Below are 19770 nucleotides of genomic sequence, written 5' to 3'. Positions count from 1 at the left end.
CAGAAAAACTCTTAAATTCTCCCGACAACGCTAGTTTATGTACTGCAAGTAGTTCATAATTTCGTTTATTTTTAAACACACTCAAGGGCAAAGTCGTTCTATTTTTATACTGTACAAACAAATCAACTTCGAGAGTATATAGTTACATTGCAACTGGTCGATAAAAGTCAAAATGTAAAACCACTTAACCGAGCATAGAGTATGTTGTTTGTTTCTAACTAGTGGTGCGCAATCTGTTTAAATTGCTTCGCTTATGATGGAGCACCTGGTTCGCCGGGTTGACTAAATACTTAGCAATGCCGCTGTGTCTGTCACATCGTCTAACTACAGATGATTGACAGTTTACGCCTCGTAAGCCAGTTTTACAGCAGCATTTCACGGAGAGGTTTTCAAACGGTTTGTGATTTAGAAGTTTGTGTATTAAGTTATGTTACCTACTGTATAAAGTGTTCCTTACGTATTTTGTGCTATAATCAAAAGTTCCGATTTAGAAACCAGAAAACGATTGCAATTTTGTTAATAAAGTTAAATATTAAGCGTAGAAACTCAAGTCTTCATTATGTAACTAACGGTAAGCCTAATGTATTTTTAACACACACTCAAATATGATACTAGTTATATAAATCCGCCCAACCTAATTAAAGTTTCACGGTAATTCATATAAGCTGGCGTGAGGTGTGTGAAACAGAATTCCCGTGTTATTACGTCTGACATTTTTCGGGCACGCCAAGATTAAGCACGTTACCTTCATTCATTCATTCATTCATTCATTCATTCATTCATTCATTCATTCATTCATTCATTCATTCATTCATTCATTCATTCATTTTGTCATTCAATTAACCTTATATCAAAGGCGTCAAATCCGACAGACCTCGTTATCAAAATGGAGCGGGTCTTGGTTGCAGCTGCTGTTCATGACGTCATTCCGAGGTCTGCAAAGTTGATGGTGTTTCGTTCTGTAGTATAAAGTTTATTTACAACAAGTCAGGAGTGGATTCTACTTGAGATAGAGAATGATTAACTGTAAGTATTAAGTAAACGATTATATACGACTGTACTAGGTATCGATGTTTTGGACTGTTGTTTTGTTTTTATAAACTACCTTCATACGTTTTGTGCTGATCTATGCAAAATGACAATTATAACACGGATCTTCCGTTTCATACACCTCGTGCCAGCTTCTGAGTTACAGCGTATATGTAACTTTGTGGATGATTTTTTTTCTGCATGGATGACAATTAAGACAACTGTTTATTGCCCATTGGGTTGGAGCAATTGTTGGTAAGTGTCTTGCCCAAAGTTAAATACGCCCACAACGGTAGTAGCCACTAGTCTTAAACTAATAACGTTAGGTTAGAGGAGGGCGCACTAACCAATGTGCCACAACGCCGGAATATATTTAAAGTGACATACCCGTGTTATGTTGCAGGTCTTCTTATCTTTCTTCTACTTCCAATAACAAAGACTTCAGCTGCAAAGTTTGAATCCACTGAGGGACGGCTGGCCAACTATTTACTAAATGGTTACAACCCACAGGTAACATAATTTCTAATGCTGTGGATATAGTAAGGTGGGGGAAGATGGTTTTTTAGGGTGGGGTAAGATGGTTCTTTAAGGAGGGGGAGATGGTACAGGATGGGGTGAGACGGTCCATTAGGGTGGGGGAAGAGGATCCCTAAGGGTGGGGGAAGATGGTCCATTAAGAGTAGGGGAAGGTGGTCCATTAAGAGTGGGGGAAGATGGGCCTTATAGAAACTGGTCCATTAGGGTGGGGGAAAATGGTCCCTTAAATACATAATGATTATTGCATGAATGTTACTTATTTTATTCATGCGTAGCAATAGTCCTTATAACACAGATGTTCTGTTAATCGTTATGTGTTTAAGAAAACCATCTTACCCCACCCTACTATATATTACACCAGAAGGTATTTGCACAAATTATTATTATTAACTCTGTCAAACATATGCTACATGTATGCTGCACAATTTTATCAAGCCCAGTCTTAAAAAAACAGTCTTCAACCTAATATTGTATTATATTAGTTTTTAACACAAAATCTCTAAAAAATGTTTATTTAACACAAACTCTCCAAAAAATGTTTAAACCTTGCAGTTCCGGCCATACAACAAGAAATATGAAAACAAAACGTTTGTGGATGTGATGATGACATTGTCCCAGATCATTAGTGTGGTATGCTGACTTTTATTCATTTATAATATAGTAAGGTGGGGGAAGATGGGACAGCTTTTTATTCTGTTTTCTCCCCCAATTTGGTAGTAAACAAAGAAAACTTAAAGAATTATAAAACCGTATCCTCGAGACTCCCATAGACCGTTGTTGATTGTTTAAAACACGATCAGGATATTTGGATATTATGTGCTAAAGGTGTCCCGTCTTCCCCCACTCTACTATATGCATTTTATGTATCTTAAAGTATTGTGTTTATTAAGTCTTTAATTTTACACTTTATGTTTTTTTATAGATTTATAATATGAATATTTAAATATTTTAAAATGTTGGCACTAGTAAAGAACTTTTATTACATATTAGGCTGGTAGAAGGTTGGTAGGGGCAGGGGCAGGGGCTTGTATGGCTTGAAAGGTTAGTAATGTAAGGGAGGATTGTTCACTAGCACCAAAACATTGTCATTACCTTTATTTTATTTTTGATTTTACACTTCTAAAGATTTTATAAGGAATATTTTTTTCAGATTTTGCTTTGTGCCTTTTTTGCCTTTTCAGCGTTCGAATTTTTTTTACAGAAAGAGAAGTCACAAGAATTCACAACATCCGTGTACATGCAGTATGATTGGTTAGATGATAGATTCGGGTGGGTTCCAGATGATTATGATGGAATAACTACAGTTCGTATCCCCTGTGCATCGATTTGGGTACCACGTATTGTGTTACAGAATAGGTGAGTTAATTATTATAAGGGACAGTTGTTGATATGCATATTTAAAGTGTCATTTCACCCTAATGCAGTCTTGCCAGATGGCTGACAAAATGTTGGTAACATATAAATGAATGAATGTAACTTAACTTACTCTATCCTTGCGTGGCGATAAAACGGCAGTCGTTATAACCCGAGTGTTAATACACCTCGTGCCAGCTTACAAGTTACCATGTATGTTACTTTGTGGGGGATTTTTTTGGCGGGATTTTTTATGCATGGCTGATAATTTGGACAACCTATTAGTGACCACAGCAATTAAAGTTAAGTGTCGTGCCCAAAGACACATACGCCCACAATGGCAACGTCCAGCCTTGATCCCATTGCCTCTGGTTACAGGCGTGCGCGGTAACCAGTATCCCACAGCGCCGAACCTACTACATTTTATACCAGATGAAGATTATTTAACATACCTTTTTCGTAGCATTGATGGCAACTTTGATGTCTCTTTACGAACAAACGCACTTATTCAACACGATGGAAAGGTGAGTTGGCTTCCGCCAGCTTTGTACAAGTCAACGTGTACAATTGAGGTGAGATTTGAAAAAAAAATGACCATGTATGTAGTGCCTTGAAAATATATTCACCCACTAAGTAACATACATGGTAACTCGTAAGCTAGCACGAGGTGTACTAACACCCCTTTTATAACGACTGTCGTTTTTAGGCCACGGGAGGATAAAGTAAGTTACATTCATTCATTCGTTCATATACTTAATTTGACCATGCTTGAGAAATTGTGTTTTTTACCAAAAGATTTGGACCAAAAAATCCTGCACTTGCTGTTGACCATATGCCCTTAAATGTCAGCAACAGTACAAGTGTTGTTACTATGCTCAAAAATATTTTCCTAATTTGACTCTGCTTAATAAATTGTTTTTTTACTCATTTAAGCTTTTCATACAAGTGGCTTTTTATCGATTTATCATCATTCCACGAAGCCTTAATAGAAAACATTCACCATACACTGTTAACCTATCTGAATAATCCAATTTTTAATTGATAAAACTTGCACTCACCTTTTTATCACAGGTTGCGTTGTTCCCATTTGATTGGCAAAACTGCACAATGGTTTTTCGTTCGGCTACTTACGATCGTACAGAAATGGAATTCGGGATACCTATAGACACCGTTTACATCGATTTAAGCGGTAAGTGTTTCCCAAAGCGCTATATAAAGTTTTAAATGAGATTTACTGACACAATTGTGTTGCCCAAGAAAGTAAAGCCACAAGAGAATACATTTGATGAGTAGCTCAAATACTTCGGCGCCGTAGCACAGTGGTTAACGTTCATCTCTTAGACTCTAACCCACAGAACATTAGTTTGTAAGCTGCCACTCTAATGGTCAGGTGTGTCCTTTGGCAACACAGAAATTGCTTAAACACAGTGATCCCTTATAAGTGGTCTATATTGTGCTGTGTATAAAGTTTGGCTCCTCTAGTAGGTTATGGATTAGACTGGTGAAAAGTGTTAGAGGTTGGTAGTTAGAAATTATTCGTTGGGTTATTAGTTATGTTAGTGGTTGGTTGTAATGTTTAGTTAACATATTAAATATCAGAGTGCTACAAGTACTTAGGTTCATGTAAGTTTCATTACTTCATAGCTTTCCAGTCAAACGGGGAATGGGACATCTTTGTATCAAAAAATACGATCATGCAACTAAATTACTTCGTATTAAAACTGTATACATTCAGGCAGCTACATTATTTTTGTATTAAAACTACATACAATCATGCAACTAAATTATTTTGTAGCTTTCCAATCAAACGGGGAATGGGACATCCTGCAAAGACCGGTCAAAATAAATTCCAACGAAAATGATAAAACCTACCAAGATATCACGTTTTATTTCATCATCCGAAGAAAGCCTCAGTTTTACATCATAAACCTCATTATTCCATGTATTTTGATGTCTTCGCTTTCTTGTTTTGTCTTCTATCTACCTTCAATATCATGTACGTATGTTTCAATTTTTTCTGCTTTCTAATGTCTAACTCTAATGAATTTGGGTATAGCAGTCCCCATTTGGTTGTAAACAAAGAAAATTTACAGAACTATATAACCTTAGCCCCGCTACTATGAAATATCGTTGTTATTTGTTCAAAACACGATCAGGAAACATGAGATTAATGTGCTAACGGTAACCCATCTTACTCCACAGTAAATTTTGTTATTTTACTAAAAATTTCATTCTTTTCAATTAAACTATAAAAAAGTAATCATTATTCACATCTTACCCCACAGTACTATTACTATATATATAAAAACATTTATAACATTACTCAAAAAGAAAACAAAATCCCCCCAAAAATCACACACAAAGTAACATACATGGTAACTCGTAAGCTAGCACGAGGTGTATGAAACAGAACACGTTATAACAACTGTCGTTTTCCGGCCACGCGAGGATAACGCAAGTTACATTCATTCATTCTATTCTATTTAGCTTGTCTTTATAAGGGTGAAATGAAACTTTAAATATGCATGGCAGCAACAGTTACTTATAATAATTAACAAGTTACATTCATTCACTCACAGGCGAAAAGATGACTTTATCTATTTCCATTCTACTTGGTGAGACTGTGTTCCTCTTCCTTATCGCACAGAGGATGCCGGAAACCTCCCTCGCTGTTCCTCTGATTGCTGGTTATCTCCTCTTTGTAATGATCCTGGTCATCATCAGTGTAATATGCAGGTAACATTTCAATATTGGGGTAGGTGTATATGTCATTGGGCAAGACACTTTACATTTGGATATCGGGCCAACTCTGCCCTAAATCTCAGGTCCCATGGCATGCCACTAACAGACACAAACGTATTCAAATAAAATCAAACGTTAAAACTATTCCTCCCTTTTCAACATCAAACCATATGGAATAATAACACATACTCCCAACTATTGTTTAAGGGATATTGTTTGATGTGTTAATTTGGCCAACTCTAGCCTAAATCCCAGGTCCCATAGCTTGCCTTGCGATGGGACCTTACCCACGTAAAGTTAAACTTTTAAATGAAGGTAAAATAGTTTCAAGACTTTTATTTTACATCCATAACTATTTGCAAATAAGCCTAATACTATTCCCATACAGTGTCGTGGTGTGTAACGTACATTATCGATCGAACACAACACATTCAATGCCGGACTGGATTGTTTGGATATTTATGGAGAAGTTAGCTCCCCTGCTAAAGGTTGAACGACCTTCAGAAGAAGAATCTGGCGCATGTTGTAAGTCTGTTTGTATTTCTCCATATGTACAACAATAATGATATAGTGTTTAATATACCTGCACATAAACAATGTACTGTATAGTACTGTGGGGTAAAATGGGATACTGTGAGCACCCAAAACCCATATTTTCCGATTTTGTTTTAAACAATTAACGACAGTCTTTTAGAGACGTGGGGCTATGGTTATATAACTCTGTAAACATTCTTTGTTTACTGGCAAATGGGTTCAAGAAAAGAGAATAAAATTGTCCCATTTTACCCCACCTTACTATAAGTTTATCTCTTCGATTACTGTAACAAAAATTCAGTTAAAACGAAAAGACAGGCTACAATTACAGTCAAAACTCGCTTACATATATATTTACATTTAATCGGCCAAAAAAGTGTGACTTAACCATAAACAATTACATGTTTATATTTTCGTGTTTAGCTGCTCGACCGCGGCGATGTAGCTCAGTAAGCACAAGGAAGGCAATGAAACAAAGGTCAGAGTGGAAACCTCCAAGCGAGATTCTATTTGACCATCAGGTACCAGTTGCTTAAAACATGGTTTAATTGTAAAATGTGCTTTAAATATTTTAGGGTGGGATTAAATAACATTAATACTGTTAAATAAATGGGTGATGGGCCAATCCTGGCCTAAATTCTATGACCCAAGGTGTGCCAGGCTGCGAGACCTCCTCCATATAAAATAAGTTGCATTTGGTCAATTGCATTTTCGATTTCGAAGTGTTTAGAAAACAGTGTGTGACATCATCACAATGTCACACACTCACACATATATTCTAGGGTTTAGTAAATATACCCAAAAATATACAGACTTAATATTTTAGGCGAGCCGTTTGGGGTTTCGTGCACGGCACTACTTGAATGAATATGGGATGACTGGGATTAATGTTGCGGCGCCGGAAAATGGAAGCTTCGTTCCGCCTTCATTCAAAAAACTGCCTAAAGGTTTCCAGCCAGCTGCAGACTCTATTGACTACATTGCTAATCAGAAAAAGGAGGAAAATGAAATGGGACAGGTAAAAAGAAAACTACTTTCTTTACGCACACTTTTGTTTCAATTAGAAGTTTAACTTAAAAATTTTTTTTTTTCTGCTAATTTCCTTCTATTCGCTGTTTTAAACTAATCTGATCTTCGTTACTGTATTCAAATAGCAGAATAAGTGATAAATTAGATATCCTATAAAATAATTTGTTTAAATTCGTAGGAATGTCTAATGTGATCTAATGGTACCGCCAGTTTCAAAAAAGAAATTTCATTTTATTTAATCATTTCACACTTACTAACTAATATAACAACTTATTTCTAGTCACAAGATGACTGGGGCTACGTTGCATTGATTTTGGATCGCTTGCTGCTCTGGGTTTACCTTGCCACTTTCACACTTGGGACTTTGTTCTTTTTCCTGCAGACAAAGTTCGCGTATTACCCTGAAAAATTAAATTAAACAAAATTATAAAACAGTAACAAACATTGATGAAACATGTTCGGAAAAAAAAGTTTGAACCCTAGCATCGTTTGATATCTTTCCGTAATATGCAGATCTTCTCGAGGTAAACAAAATGTACGCGACAAACATTGAAATCTTTTCTATGTTCTGGTTGTCATCCATATTTTGTCTCTAACATCCAAGGCACCTTAATCTTACTTTCACACTAAAGCTTCATTCTCCAAGACACCTTAATTTAACACTAAAGCTACGTTCTGTTCTGTTGTGGACATTTTGTCTCGAACAGTTTTTGTCACAGTTTTTTTTGTATCTTGGATATATTTTTTAACAATAAGCACGAAATGAAAAATATAAATATATTGAACTTAGCAAACACGCTTTTTATTTGTTATTCTTATAGTACTTTTGTTATGGTTTTAATTCCTCCTCTTGAGTAAATATACCCAATTTAATTTGTGATTTTATGATCTTAGCTAATGTGTAATAAAACTATCAAGTACTATTATAAACTGTTGGATAAATTTTGGACTTTAGAGCAAGCTGAAAAAATATTAATATTCTGTTTTTAGTAAAGAATACATCACATGTAATAAATGTTGTTCAAGTTATGATACTTGGCCAATCCTGGTCTAAATCCCATGACCCATGCCACGCTGCTGGATCTACCACATGGAATACAATCACAGATCTTTCATATCATTTTCAGCTGCCACAATATTCTCAGGATAATTTTCAGTTGCCACAAGCACAACAAAACTCAGCGAACCAACCACAAACGCAAACATGTACAACCACATCAATAGTCTGTCGAGAATGAAGGCAAAATAAATCCAATCATGCCTTGCCTGCAAAAAAAGGGAATTTAAATGTGAGCAGTACAGTTATGTCAACGGTATACATCAATTCATACACCTCGTGCCCACTTCCGGATTACCACAAATTAAATTATTTGGTGTGCTTTACTCCCAACAGCGACCACTGGGTTGGAGCAAATGTAGTTAAGTGTCTTGCCCAAGGGCACAAATGCCCACAATAGTAGCATCGACGAGCCTTGAACCCAAAACCTCTGCGTTAGAGGCAGACAAGCTATCCAAATGTGTTGTACAGTAGCTTGGCACATCTTAAAGTACAACGTTAAATTACAAAAAAATAAAAAAATTTTACCCTTCGTTGAGCTTTTATTTTTTTAAAGTGGGCGGTCACATTTTCAGTTTCTCGCAAAGCTGTTTTAACCGACTCTGACACTGGTTTTATAGCAATAGGAATTGCAGACAATCCACCATTTATATCTACAAGTCTTTTTTGTCTTGATCTAAATCCGTATAGTGGAGCCTGTTAACAAATAAAATGGCAGAACTTAACATAAACAAGTGACAATAGTTGGTAAGTCATAAGTGAAATTTTTGTACATAATATAATTTTTATTTATACATTCAAAAACAATGGAGATATCAGGTTATTTAAAAAAACTAGGAGAAGGGAATTGACAGCAAAACAACAGTTAAAACATGTTATGGATAAAAAGTGTGAGAAAAGGTGTCAATTAAATGGTCTATATATAAACTCTTCTGGTCATTCACGCCTTTTTCTACCAAGTAGGTGTAAATATGTTTTTAACTGTAGGTTTTATTGCTATATTTTGTCCTTTCGATTTAAATATTCTCCCATATTCTATGCCATAATAAAAAAGACAAATAGAAGATATTATTATTAAGCAACATTTAAAGGCACCTGTGTCTGGTACATCTGCTCACTTGGTGACTTTTGCATCATATAATTCTGCGAAATTGTTTTGGCTATGAAATCATTCCGACTGCTGCCTAAACAAACATAATGTAATTTGTTGTTTATATCTTTAAAAGCACTAGCTGGGGTAATGTTATTTAAAGAAAGAAGGGAATTAACAGCTAAATGATGGTTGTTAACAAAACACGCCATGGATAAAAAGTGTGGGAAAGACCTTCATGGTCCAAGACAGTATTGATGTTAGCGGAGGTCACATTCAATATCATTTATAATTGCCATTCATATTTACCTCTTGGATTCTATAGTACAACATGTTTGGTAATAAACATGTAAGTGCACCATAACTTTCCTAGCACCCCACACAAATAAATATGAATGAATAAATAATTGAAATTTATTTCGTCTCTTCGGTCACGATACCGAAGAACAAGAGAGTTGACAAAAGCGAAAAGACAGGTAATAACGGTAAAACAACAGTTGTTAAAACACGCTTATTGATAAAAGAGAAAGAAATAATGTTTTGGATAAAAGGCGTGATCGTTACACCCTCAGACGAAATAATATGTTAAAATTTACTTGTTTCTGCAAATTTGTTGCTTTGCACTTTTTCTTTACGGTGTGGCTGCTGCAATCCAAGTAAAGGTGCAAATTTATCAAAAAACAACCACTTCCAAACCCGTGGCATCTCGTGGGTAACATTGGAACGAAAGTGAAAGTTGTAGACCACAACACTGGGTAAAACAATGAAGTTGGTTTAAAAACGGATTATTAAAGTTTTAAAAATGTAAAATTATAACTAATTTTCAAAACTTTAAATTATTATTAAACTTTTAAAATTGTTAAAAACATCTTTTTTGAAAAATTAAAAAAAAAAAATTACTATTAAACTTTTGAAAACTTTAAATTATTCTTTTTTTTAAAACATAAAACTATTGCTATTATACTTTCTAAAACGTAAAAAAATTGTAATGGTTTTAAGGCTAACAAATATCAAAAACGCTACAGAGTAGACATACTCACCAACATTAAATAAAAAGAAACAATAAGAACAACATTGAAAATACTCACCAACATTAAATAAAAAGAAACAAAAATAAACATTGAAAATACTCACCAACATTAAATAAAAAGAAACAAAAAAAAACATTGAAAATACTCACCAACATTAAATAAAAAGAAACAAAAAAAAACATTGAAAATACTCACCAACATTAAATAAAAAGAAACAAAAAAAAAACATTGAAAATACTCACCAACATTAAATAAAAAGAAACAAAAAAAAAAACATTGAAAATACTCACCAACATTAAATAAAAAGAAACAAAAAAAAAACATTGAAAATACTCACCAACATTAAATAAAAAGAAACAAAAAAAAAACATTAAAAATACTCACCAACAGAAAATAGAAAGAAATAGGAGAATCATTGAAAACAACAAGTACGTGGCAACATGCGGTACAGTAAGAGCAGTAGAAGGCATTCTTTGTGCGAACAAAAACACAAAAATTGTGTCACCCAGTAGAAGAGATATCGATAAACCAATCTTTTCACCTAATAAAAATATTAACAATGACAAAAAAGAAACAAAAACATAAATAATTACATCTTGGGTCTTATAAAGATTTTATAATGTACCTAACTGCTCACACTTTATTTACAAAACAGCATTTTATTACTCAATTGGTATGTTGTTACTAATAATGGGTTACTAATTGGGGTAATGAGCCAGTCCTGGCCTAAATTGTAGGACCCATGTCGTGCCACATTGCATGACCTCACCTACAAAAAACAGAATGCGCACGTTGCAAAGAAGAAATAAAGTGTATGTTGAAGTAAGGAGCAATTCCTGGCCTAAATCCTGTGACCCAATGTGTGCCAAGCTGTGAGACCTCACCCACCCACAATAGAATATAATACACTTACCTGCAACAACAGGCAAATGAAAAACAAAGCATGAAAGGATTGATATCATAACACAAGGCAACAGCATATTGAGAACATAGAACTGAGGTTTCCTACAAAGAATGACAGTAAACCAAACTTCTTGGAACTGTTCATCGCTTTTCTTTTCAACCACATATGCAGGCTTTTGATAAAGGACCCACTCTCCATTTTTAATGTAAACTGACAAAAAAAAGTACAGTAAGGTTTTGGTGATAGGAAATTCTAACAGACAAAAATCAAGTCCAACCAATTGTAGTATATATAAATATAAGGTGGGGGTCGACGGGCACCATCGGCACACAATACTTATACATCCTGATTGTGTTTTAAACAATTAACAACGGTCTGTGGGATTCGTTAAGAAATGGTTTTATAATTATTTGAATGTTTTTTTTGCCTACAATCTAATGGGACGAAAAAATAGAATGAAAGTGTGTCCTATCCTCCCCCATCCTACTACATGCTATCGTCTAAAGTAGAAAAGAAAAAAACAAGTATTATGTTTGTGGTCTTGTTTCACACTTTCACTCGCAGAATTACAAGTATAATGCTAAATCTCTTGGTTCACATATTCAGTATGTATATTCACCATGTTTGTCAACCCATATTGAACTTCCATAGCTTAAACCAAATATCATTTCTGATTGGTCGTGATCAGCAGAACGGAACACCATTGAACAATTCTGCCAATCAAATGGGAAGAGAGTCACCTGTTAAGATTTATAACATAATTTTTATTTATTTTTTTTAAACTGATAGCGAAGATCATGTTATTTAAAAAATAAAGTAAAGGGAATCAACAGCAAAACAACGGGTATTAAAACATGCTATTGATAAAACAGGTGGGAAAGAATGTTAATGGTGTTGCTGTTGCACCTAAATTATACAAGAATCATTAAAAATATTAAAATGAAAGATTAAATCCTACACAAAATAACTATCTGTAAATCATTCTGCGATGGTGGAAACACTCACACGGGGTTAACTTTATTTTATACAATAGAATTCTAGTTACACCACAATTATATTGTCATGTACTAAAATTAAATTCAAGAGAAAATATAAGTTTGTACAAACTTTTCTTTTTGGCCTTTTTTAGTCCCCATATTAGAAACACTGGGTTAAAGTAATTTTGGTTAGGTATCTTGCCCAAGGAAATGCTTGAACAATTTAACTTGTATGAACATGTCTTAAATGCTTACATCCATGGTGCACGATGTTTTATAAATAGCAGGAGGAAGCCATTGTACCGAGCCATTATGAAACACCAATGCATTCACTCTCAGGGATTCTTTTAAATTTCGTTCTTTGCTGTGAAATACTTAATTTGTAAAGAAACATTTTGTTTGTGTGTATTTTGTCAGTATTAGTATACTGTGTATCCAGCCATGCGAGGATAAAGCAAGTTACATTTATACTATTCCAAATAAGATCTTAAACACATAGTAGGGTGGGGGAAGATGGGACACTTTTTCATTCTGTTTTCTTTTGTCCCATTTGGTAGTAAACAAAGAACATTCAAAGTATTTTAAAACACGATTAGGATATTTATTATGTGCTAAAGGTGTCCCATCTTACCCCACCCTACTATACAGTTATTTATTACAGTAAAACTAAAAAAGGTACAACATCCATGGCCTAATGCGTCCCTGTTATAAAAAGAACAAAACTAAAATGCCACAAGCTTGAAATCTTTCTCGATAGACAAGAGAGAAATCCTTGAGGAGTGGTAAACAAGTTACGTCACGCAGTAACATTTCCGGAGCACACTTAACAAATGGTCTCATTTCCGGAGTACATTTGATAAATGGATATTCGTCTGAATAGTTGAGTGAATTTAGTTTGGCACATACTTAGTTTGTCTGCAGTAATAACAGAGTTTTAAAGCAGAAAATATGAAGTTTTATGTTACAACTTTGGTGATAAGTTTACAAATATGCAGCTGCATTATCTGGTCGGTGGGTGGTCAAGACAACAGGTGTAAAGGCTACACAATTAATAACTATTACGGAATCACAAGGCCAGATGGTTTAAATACATCATCTACACAAGCCCGTGGGCCTCCGGGGCGTCCAGGAAAAAAAGGTCCTATTGGGCAAACTGGACCTAAGGTAGGTTATTTATTCCCATTTATTTGTATGCCATGTTTAATTGTGGAATTTTATTTTAATGACACTGTATATTATGTAACATTGCTGGCAGCCTTATTTATATTTGTATTAAATCTCATCCGGCAAAAAATTTGGCTAACTGATGTTACGGTAACTCAGGTCGTCTTTATCAGGGTAAAATGACACTCAATACAAAATGAATAATGCTGACGTACTGTATATTGTTTGTATAACCAGGGTGACAGAGGTGTACCAGGACCAAGAGGTCCAAGAAATGATCTTTTAAGTCGACTACCAGAACTAAAGAATCTTTTAAGTATGTATGCACAGTAAAAGTTGGTTAACTTGGCACCATGGCACAGTTGTTAGCACGACTGCCTCCGGCCAACCCATAGGTTATAGGTTTAAGACTCACTGCTGCTACCATTGTGGGCATAAGTGTTTTTGGGCAAGAAATTTAACAGCAATTGCTCTAACCCATTGGTGACTAATGGGTCGCTAAATGGTCAGCCATACAATACAACACAAAAAATAAAGAAGAACATTACCCACAAAGTTACATACGTACTAACTCTAGCACGAGGTGTATGGAACAGAACACCCTCATTATAACGACTGTCATTTCTGGCCACGCGAGGATAAAGCAAGTTACATTCATACATTCATTATCACAAAATTTAATTTTTGATTTAACCAGCACCAAAGACATGCAGCTATCTTACTGGAATTCCTGGATTTAACCCTCAGAACGGAGACTACCTTATTCATCCAAGCCCAACAAAAGTTCTACCTTTATCCGCGAATTGCAACTTCTCTGGAATAGCAAGTACTAAATAAAACTACCGTAAAGGCTGCAACAAAACTAAAACAAGTGTTTTTAGCAACAATTATTGGCCATGATGCATTAAATGAGGAAAAAATTTCCTCATGCAACCCGAACAAATGTTACAGGAGATCTGTGCAATATGAAGCTACCATTGAGCAAATTACAGCCATGATAAATGCTTCTCTACACTGCCGACAATTTATTAAGGTACAAGTTATCAGTCTGTAAAATTCTATCTCTTTATACAATATTTTGAATCAAATTATATTTCAGGTATTGCATATTATTTTATACCAAATGTATTCCATTCTCTCAAATAATACTTTCTGTAGAAGGTATTATTGCTTAGGCAAAAAATATTTATAATGCAAACCAGTGGTCACTAATGGTTTGTACAAATTATCAGCCATACATAAAAAAAAGAAAACTTTCAAAAAATAATCACCGACAAAGTAACATACATGGTACCTCGTAAGCTGGCAGTGTATGAAACAGAACACCTGTGTTATAACGACTATCGTTTTTCGGCCACGCAAGGATAATGCAAGTTACATTTATTTATTAGTACCGATGTATTGAATCATACATGCTCCATCCAGTACATGGACCTTCAAGCTCATGGACTAGCAGAAGCGGAAATGAAATAGGTTACTGGGGAGGTGCACAAAGAGCGGGGTATTGTGCATGTGGAGAATCGGGTAAAATTATTTAAACTATATCATTAATTAAACCAATTGGAATATATTAACCCATTAACCCCTTACAAATCATTATACATAAGTTGTGACTTTTCGCTTTTGTAAACTTGCCCGATCTTCGTTATTGCGACCAAAAAGACAAATAAAAGTCATTTATTCATTCATTCATTTAGCTAGGTAAAACAGTAACTGACTAATTACTTTGCTATGTGCAGGAACCTGCGTGGATCCTACTTTTAAGTGCAACTGTGACAGAAATACTGTAGTAGAAACTTCAGATGAGGGCTACATTACAGACAAGGAGCTGTTGCCAGTAACAGGGATGGCGTTTGGAGATGCAGGCGATAGTGGAGAGCATGGCTGGCATACATTGGGGCCCTTGGAGTGTTGGGGTAGAAACTAATTATATGGAAAAAATATAAAAACTAATATTTCGAGAAAAATAATTTCGCCATTGCCTTTTTGCAAAACTAAATTACCTTTTCCGAAATATTATAAGCGTGTCTGATATTGTACTATATAACCGAACTATAACCCATCAGTCAAACAAATAAGAATTTCATTGTTATAACCATTTCACAATACAGACATTGAATAAAAAGTGTAGATAATGTAATGTGTTGCATATTACTTTATAAAGTGAGAAAAGAAAACTTCATTTTGATAATCAGTAAGAGTACTCTTTGAACAGTTATTTTTATTAAAGCAACTATTTATAAAAATCTTTTAGCAACTAATCTGGTACGAAAAAAAAGTCTATTTCCGACGTTTCGCCTGTCATCGGGTAAGATTTCATCAAAAAACCGTGGTAACAGGGCTCCCTAGCACAATGTTTTTATACCAGATGAGCTGCTAAACGATTATTTACAGTGTGCAGAAGTAACAACCAATATAGTAGGAAGTAGGCTATCAATTAAATGCAATTTACAACAAATCACCTGTTCTTAATTATGATATTTGGAACCCAAATACGATCCACTGAAATCCTGGTGACAAGTATTCCATCATATTTACTCTCGTTCCATGAGAACCTCGGGTCCACCCAAGTATACGTCATGTACATCGATGACATCATCACTTCCGACTTTTCACTCTGGTTAGGTAAATGAATCAATAAAAAAAGAGTTAAACGCGTTGTAAATGAATGAAAGAAAAAAAAGGGTTAAATGTATTATGTAATTTTTTATACTACCAAATGGGACACGAAAACAGAACAAAAATTTGTACCATTTTCCCACCCTACCATATATGCTAAATTATTATAAAGTAATAAAATTAAGCTTTACATACCAAACTCATGATTTGGCTTAAAGTTATCCCAACGTTCACTTTTGTTTTACCATTCTTATCTCGGGGGCGTACCTGTTAAAAATTCATAATTTTTAAAACAAACAATTCTTTAAAAAAACATCTCATTAAAGTTTCGAAAAAAAAAACTTTGAATTAGTTGTTTAAAATAGAGACACTAATGAAGAATATTTTAGTACGTTACAGATTAGGCTGGTGGGAAGTGTTAGATGTTGGTGGTTAGGGGTTATTAGTTATAGGGGTCTGTAGTTAGGACTTGGGGGTTAGTAGTTATTGTTGGCTAGTGGCGAGATAACGTAGTACGGGGATTCTTCAGTAGAACTAGGAAACATTACAGTTTGACAACAATGATATTTTTAGTTTAACACGTAAGAATCTAATATTTACATACGCGCGAGTTATTATCCTTTAATGTTAACTTTCAAGTGGTTTTGACCTTTTGACCGACCGGGAAAGCAAACGCACCTACAAAGTTACATATGTGGTAAATCGTAAGACGGCTATATATAACGACTACTGTTTTCCGGCCACGCGAGGATAAACAAGTTGCATTATGTGGCAACTCATAAGCGAGCACGAGGTGTATATTAAACAGAACAACCGTGCCGACGTTGCCCCGCCAAGTAAATAGGTTAGTTCCATTTGTCCGGCGCCGTGGCGTAGTGGTTAGCGCGCCTGCCTGTAACCAATAGGTAATGGGTTCAAGGCTCGACGCTGCTACCATTGTGGGCGTATGTGTCCTTGAGCAAGACACTTAACGACAATGGCTCCAACCCAGTGGTCACTAATGGGGTTGTCCAAATTATCAGCCATACATAAAAAAATGAAAAAAAATCCAAAAACAATAATCACCCACAAAGTAACGTACATGGTAACTCGTAAGCTGGCACGAGGTGTTAAACCCGTGTGATAACGACTGCCGCTTTCCGGCCACGCAAGAATAAAGTGAGTTACATTCATTCCATTCGTTTAAACGCAAAAGAACTAAGTAGACATACCCGTGCGCTGTAGCCGTCCAACAAAATAGAGACAAGTTCCGCTTCTTTTGAGAAGAAGGTTGAATTCTTTAAAGATGCGCTCAAATCCAACAAACAAAAGAGAATCACTGCAACGCAATTGATGTAAGTATCTTACATTGTTAATTAGAAAATAGTAAACTACTAAATACATCGGTAATATGTCAGTCGTTTTGGGGGCAACAGCGACGCATTTTAACTGACATTCCCCATTTAACGACCGTCGTTTTAGGTTGATTTCCTTCTCATGGTTTTAACATGATCTTCGCTATCGTTTTTAAGGAGAAAAGCAAAAATTATGTTATGTTTGTCTTCTCAATCGTATTCCACATACAAGCGACGATAGATTAAATTGTAAACCATTTGAATTAAAACAAATGTCAGCTTTCACACTTCCGTTTTTTCTCTTTTGCTACGTATAGTAGGGTAGGGGAAGATGGGACACCTTAAGCACCTAGCATACAAATATCCTGATCGTGTTTTAAACAATTAACAGCAGTTAATGGGAGTCATTGAGAATACGGTTTTGTAATTCTTTGAATGTTTTTGTTTACTTCCAAAAGGGACGAGAAAATAGAATGAATGGTGTCCCATCTTCCCCCACCCTACTATATATCAAACAAACTCACCAATCAACACCGTCGTTGTCATTTTCCGTCGAGGATAAACCAAGTTACATTCAAAACACCTTCGCACCACAATAGAGACATTCGCTCAGCTTTGCTAGCTTGGTAATGTGTATCAATGCAGTTGCCTTCGGTAGCCAAATGTTCCCACGGGTCCTTATCAAAGGATATATATGACGTCACAAACAGCTGTGGATAGATTTATGAACCTATTTAATGTAAAGTAAAGTTATGTCTCCCAAATCTCGCTTATCAGACACTATATGGAGTAAGTTTGACTTACATAAAGATGATTTATCTTTTTAAATACGAGGATCAGAGTTTTAAAAACAAGGAATAAAAAGGCCCATATTTTTTCTTTCCAAGAGGTCGTTTTAATATAGTAACGTAGTCATAAAACAGATGAATGTTTTCATATTACTTTGTTTTATTTTCATAATAGTTTACTGTGTTCAATACACACCACAAGTACAACGTTAATATTAAAATCTTCGGTTCGCTATTAAAGACCTTACTGGAAAACAGAAACATGATTAAAATACCTTCATAGTTTATGTGGCTGGCGTTGGTGGAAAGCCACTACGGCACGACAAGCCCCCAGCCAATGGTAGTGGGGAAAATCTAAGAATAATATAACAAGATAATAAACACAAAGCAAAAAACTTGCAGCATAATAATACTGAATGTAATGTAGTGCAATAATATAGTAGGGTGGGGGAAGATGGGACACCTTTAGCACATAATATCTAAATATCCTGATCGTGTTTTAAACAATTACTAACGGTCAATAAGAGTCATGGGCATATAGTTTTATAATTTCTTGAAAGTTCTTTGTTTACTACTAAACGGGGCGAGAAATAGATGTAAAAGGTGTCCCATCTTCCCCCACCCTTCTGTATTACTTTATTGTAGTATAAATAATATGTTACAGTAAATAGTATGTCATAATATAATACTAATGTAATATAATAATACTTAACTCGAGTCCTGCAAGAAAACTTCCTGAAACCTTCCAACTTGTAACCTGGTGTGGAACCAACTTCATCTAAACTAGAACGTGGTAACTTGCTTTGTCCAAGAGGCGTTTTATGCGCGGAGCAATCAAGGCGGGCGTAATCAGCTGGTGCGAGGCGTCAGTTACGTGAGTCATCTGACCAATCAACCTCAAGAGTTGGATGGCGACTGAGAAGTCAGTTGAACATTATGACGTAACAAACTAAGTTCACAATGATTCGCGATTTAAGATTTATACTATAGTATGTATGGTTATAAAACTCGTCATTAAAGGCTTAACATAACCTTCGCTAACATAATCGTTTGTGAAAAGACAAATCAAAAATCATGTTATCATGCTGATGTATCGTAACAGTAATAAATTATAATAAGTGTGACCCTGATCTGTTGCCCATGGAGTTGAACGATTCTTATGTAAAGAAATACAGTATCATCAAGTCCAACCAACTGATTAGTATAATCAAGTTTAACCAATTGTTTAATAAAAGATGTACCGTAACATAGAATAATTAATATAGTACTGTGGGGTAATGTGGGACACATTTACCACATAATATCTAGATATCTTAAACGTGTTTTAACAATTAACAACGTTCTATGGGAGTCGTGAGGATACAGTTTTATAAATCTATATAGAATGTATAGTAGGGTGGGGGAAGATGGGACACCTTTAGCACATAATATCTAGATATCTTAAACGTGTTTTAAACAATTAATAACGGTTTATGGGAGTCGTCAGGATTTAGTTTTATAATTCTTTAAATGCTCTTTGTTTACTACTAAATGGGACGAAAAAATAGCGTTAAAAAGTGTCCCATCTTCCCTCATCCTACTG

General features: G+C 35.1%; 3 protein-coding genes across 7 annotated transcripts; 2 read left to right on the top strand and 1 right to left on the bottom strand.

Annotated features, from left to right (window-relative positions):
* The first annotated feature begins 869 nt into the window (after positions 1-869).
* Positions 870-8018, top strand: LOC149734323 (neuronal acetylcholine receptor subunit beta-4-like). 2 transcript variants are annotated; one of them, XM_089881907.1, is made up of 12 exons: positions 870-1026; positions 1433-1539; positions 2119-2196; positions 2768-2922; positions 3383-3491; positions 3991-4108; positions 4715-4915; positions 5499-5655; positions 6050-6186; positions 6619-6716; positions 7022-7213; positions 7505-8018. In XM_089881907.1, the coding sequence occupies exons 1-12, from the start codon at positions 1017-1019 to the stop codon at positions 7640-7642; spliced, it is 1500 nt and encodes a 499-aa protein (XP_089738033.1). In that variant the 5' UTR covers positions 870-1016; the 3' UTR covers positions 7643-8018. The 2 variants fall into 2 exon arrangements, with proteins under 2 accessions (XP_089738033.1, XP_089738035.1); XM_089881909.1 differs by lacking the exon at positions 870-1026 and adding an exon at positions 1090-1284.
* On the bottom strand, positions 6620-18588 carry LOC149734321 (acetylcholine receptor subunit beta-like). Of its 4 annotated transcripts, none has more exons than XM_089881904.1 (13): positions 18464-18588; positions 17925-18077; positions 17278-17384; positions 16262-16333; positions 15910-16064; positions 12539-12647; positions 11926-12046; positions 11316-11516; positions 10787-10943; positions 9968-10122; positions 9377-9465; positions 8810-8977; positions 6620-8490 (listed from the first exon to the last, which is right to left on the bottom strand). In XM_089881904.1, the coding sequence occupies exons 2-13, from the start codon at positions 17944-17946 to the stop codon at positions 8326-8328; spliced, it is 1521 nt and encodes a 506-aa protein (XP_089738030.1). In that variant the 5' UTR covers positions 17947-18077; positions 18464-18588; the 3' UTR covers positions 6620-8325. The 4 variants fall into 4 exon arrangements, with proteins under 4 accessions (XP_089738030.1, XP_089738029.1, XP_089738032.1 ...); XM_089881903.1 differs by having other exon boundaries at positions 17925-18110; positions 18464-18572; XM_089881906.1 differs by lacking the exons at positions 17278-17384; positions 17925-18077; positions 18464-18588 and adding an exon at positions 17148-17170.
* Positions 13160-15587, top strand: LOC149734322 (contactin-associated protein 1-like). Its single transcript, XM_089881916.1, has 6 exons — positions 13160-13447; positions 13685-13763; positions 14145-14273; positions 14329-14480; positions 14839-14971; positions 15187-15587. Exons 1-6 carry the CDS (start codon positions 13232-13234, stop codon positions 15372-15374), a joined length of 897 nt encoding a protein of 298 aa, XP_089738042.1. The 5' UTR covers positions 13160-13231; the 3' UTR covers positions 15375-15587.
* Positions 18589-19770: the final 1182 nt, after the last annotated feature.

The sequence above is a fragment of the Ciona robusta genome, chromosome 7 (assembly GCF_009617815.1).
Source record: "Ciona robusta chromosome 7, ASM961781v2".
NCBI lineage: Eukaryota > Metazoa > Chordata > Ascidiacea > Phlebobranchia > Cionidae > Ciona > Ciona robusta.
Note: the sequence above shows the minus strand (reverse complement) of the source record. Positions and strands in the feature narration are given on the sequence as shown.

Bases quoted from the DNA above. Each gene is read 5' to 3' on its own strand.
- LOC149734321 (XM_089881904.1), bottom strand. From the start codon at position 17,946: ATGACAACGACGGTGTTGATTG. The intron at 16,334-17,277 runs GTATGTCTACTT...AATTTTTAACAG, and splicing joins TGGACGGCTACAGCGCACGG to GTACGCCCCCGAGATAAGAA. The intron at 10,123-10,786 runs GTGAGTATTTTT...TGTTTTACCCAG, and splicing joins TTTCTTTCTATTTTCTGTTG to TGTTGTGGTCTACAACTTTC.
- LOC149734322 (XM_089881916.1), top strand. From the start codon at position 13,232: ATGAAGTTTTATGTTACAACTTTGGTGATAAGTTTACAAATATGCAGC. The intron at 14,274-14,328 runs GTACTAAATAAA...AAGTGTTTTTAG, and splicing joins CAACTTCTCTGGAATAGCAA to CAACAATTATTGGCCATGAT. The intron at 14,972-15,186 runs GTAAAATTATTT...TGCTATGTGCAG, and splicing joins TTGTGCATGTGGAGAATCGG to GAACCTGCGTGGATCCTACT.
- LOC149734323 (XM_089881907.1), top strand. The intron at 4,109-4,714 runs GTAAGTGTTTCC...ATTATTTTGTAG, and splicing joins CGTTTACATCGATTTAAGCG to CTTTCCAATCAAACGGGGAA. The intron at 5,656-6,049 runs GTAACATTTCAA...ATTCCCATACAG, and splicing joins ATCATCAGTGTAATATGCAG to TGTCGTGGTGTGTAACGTAC.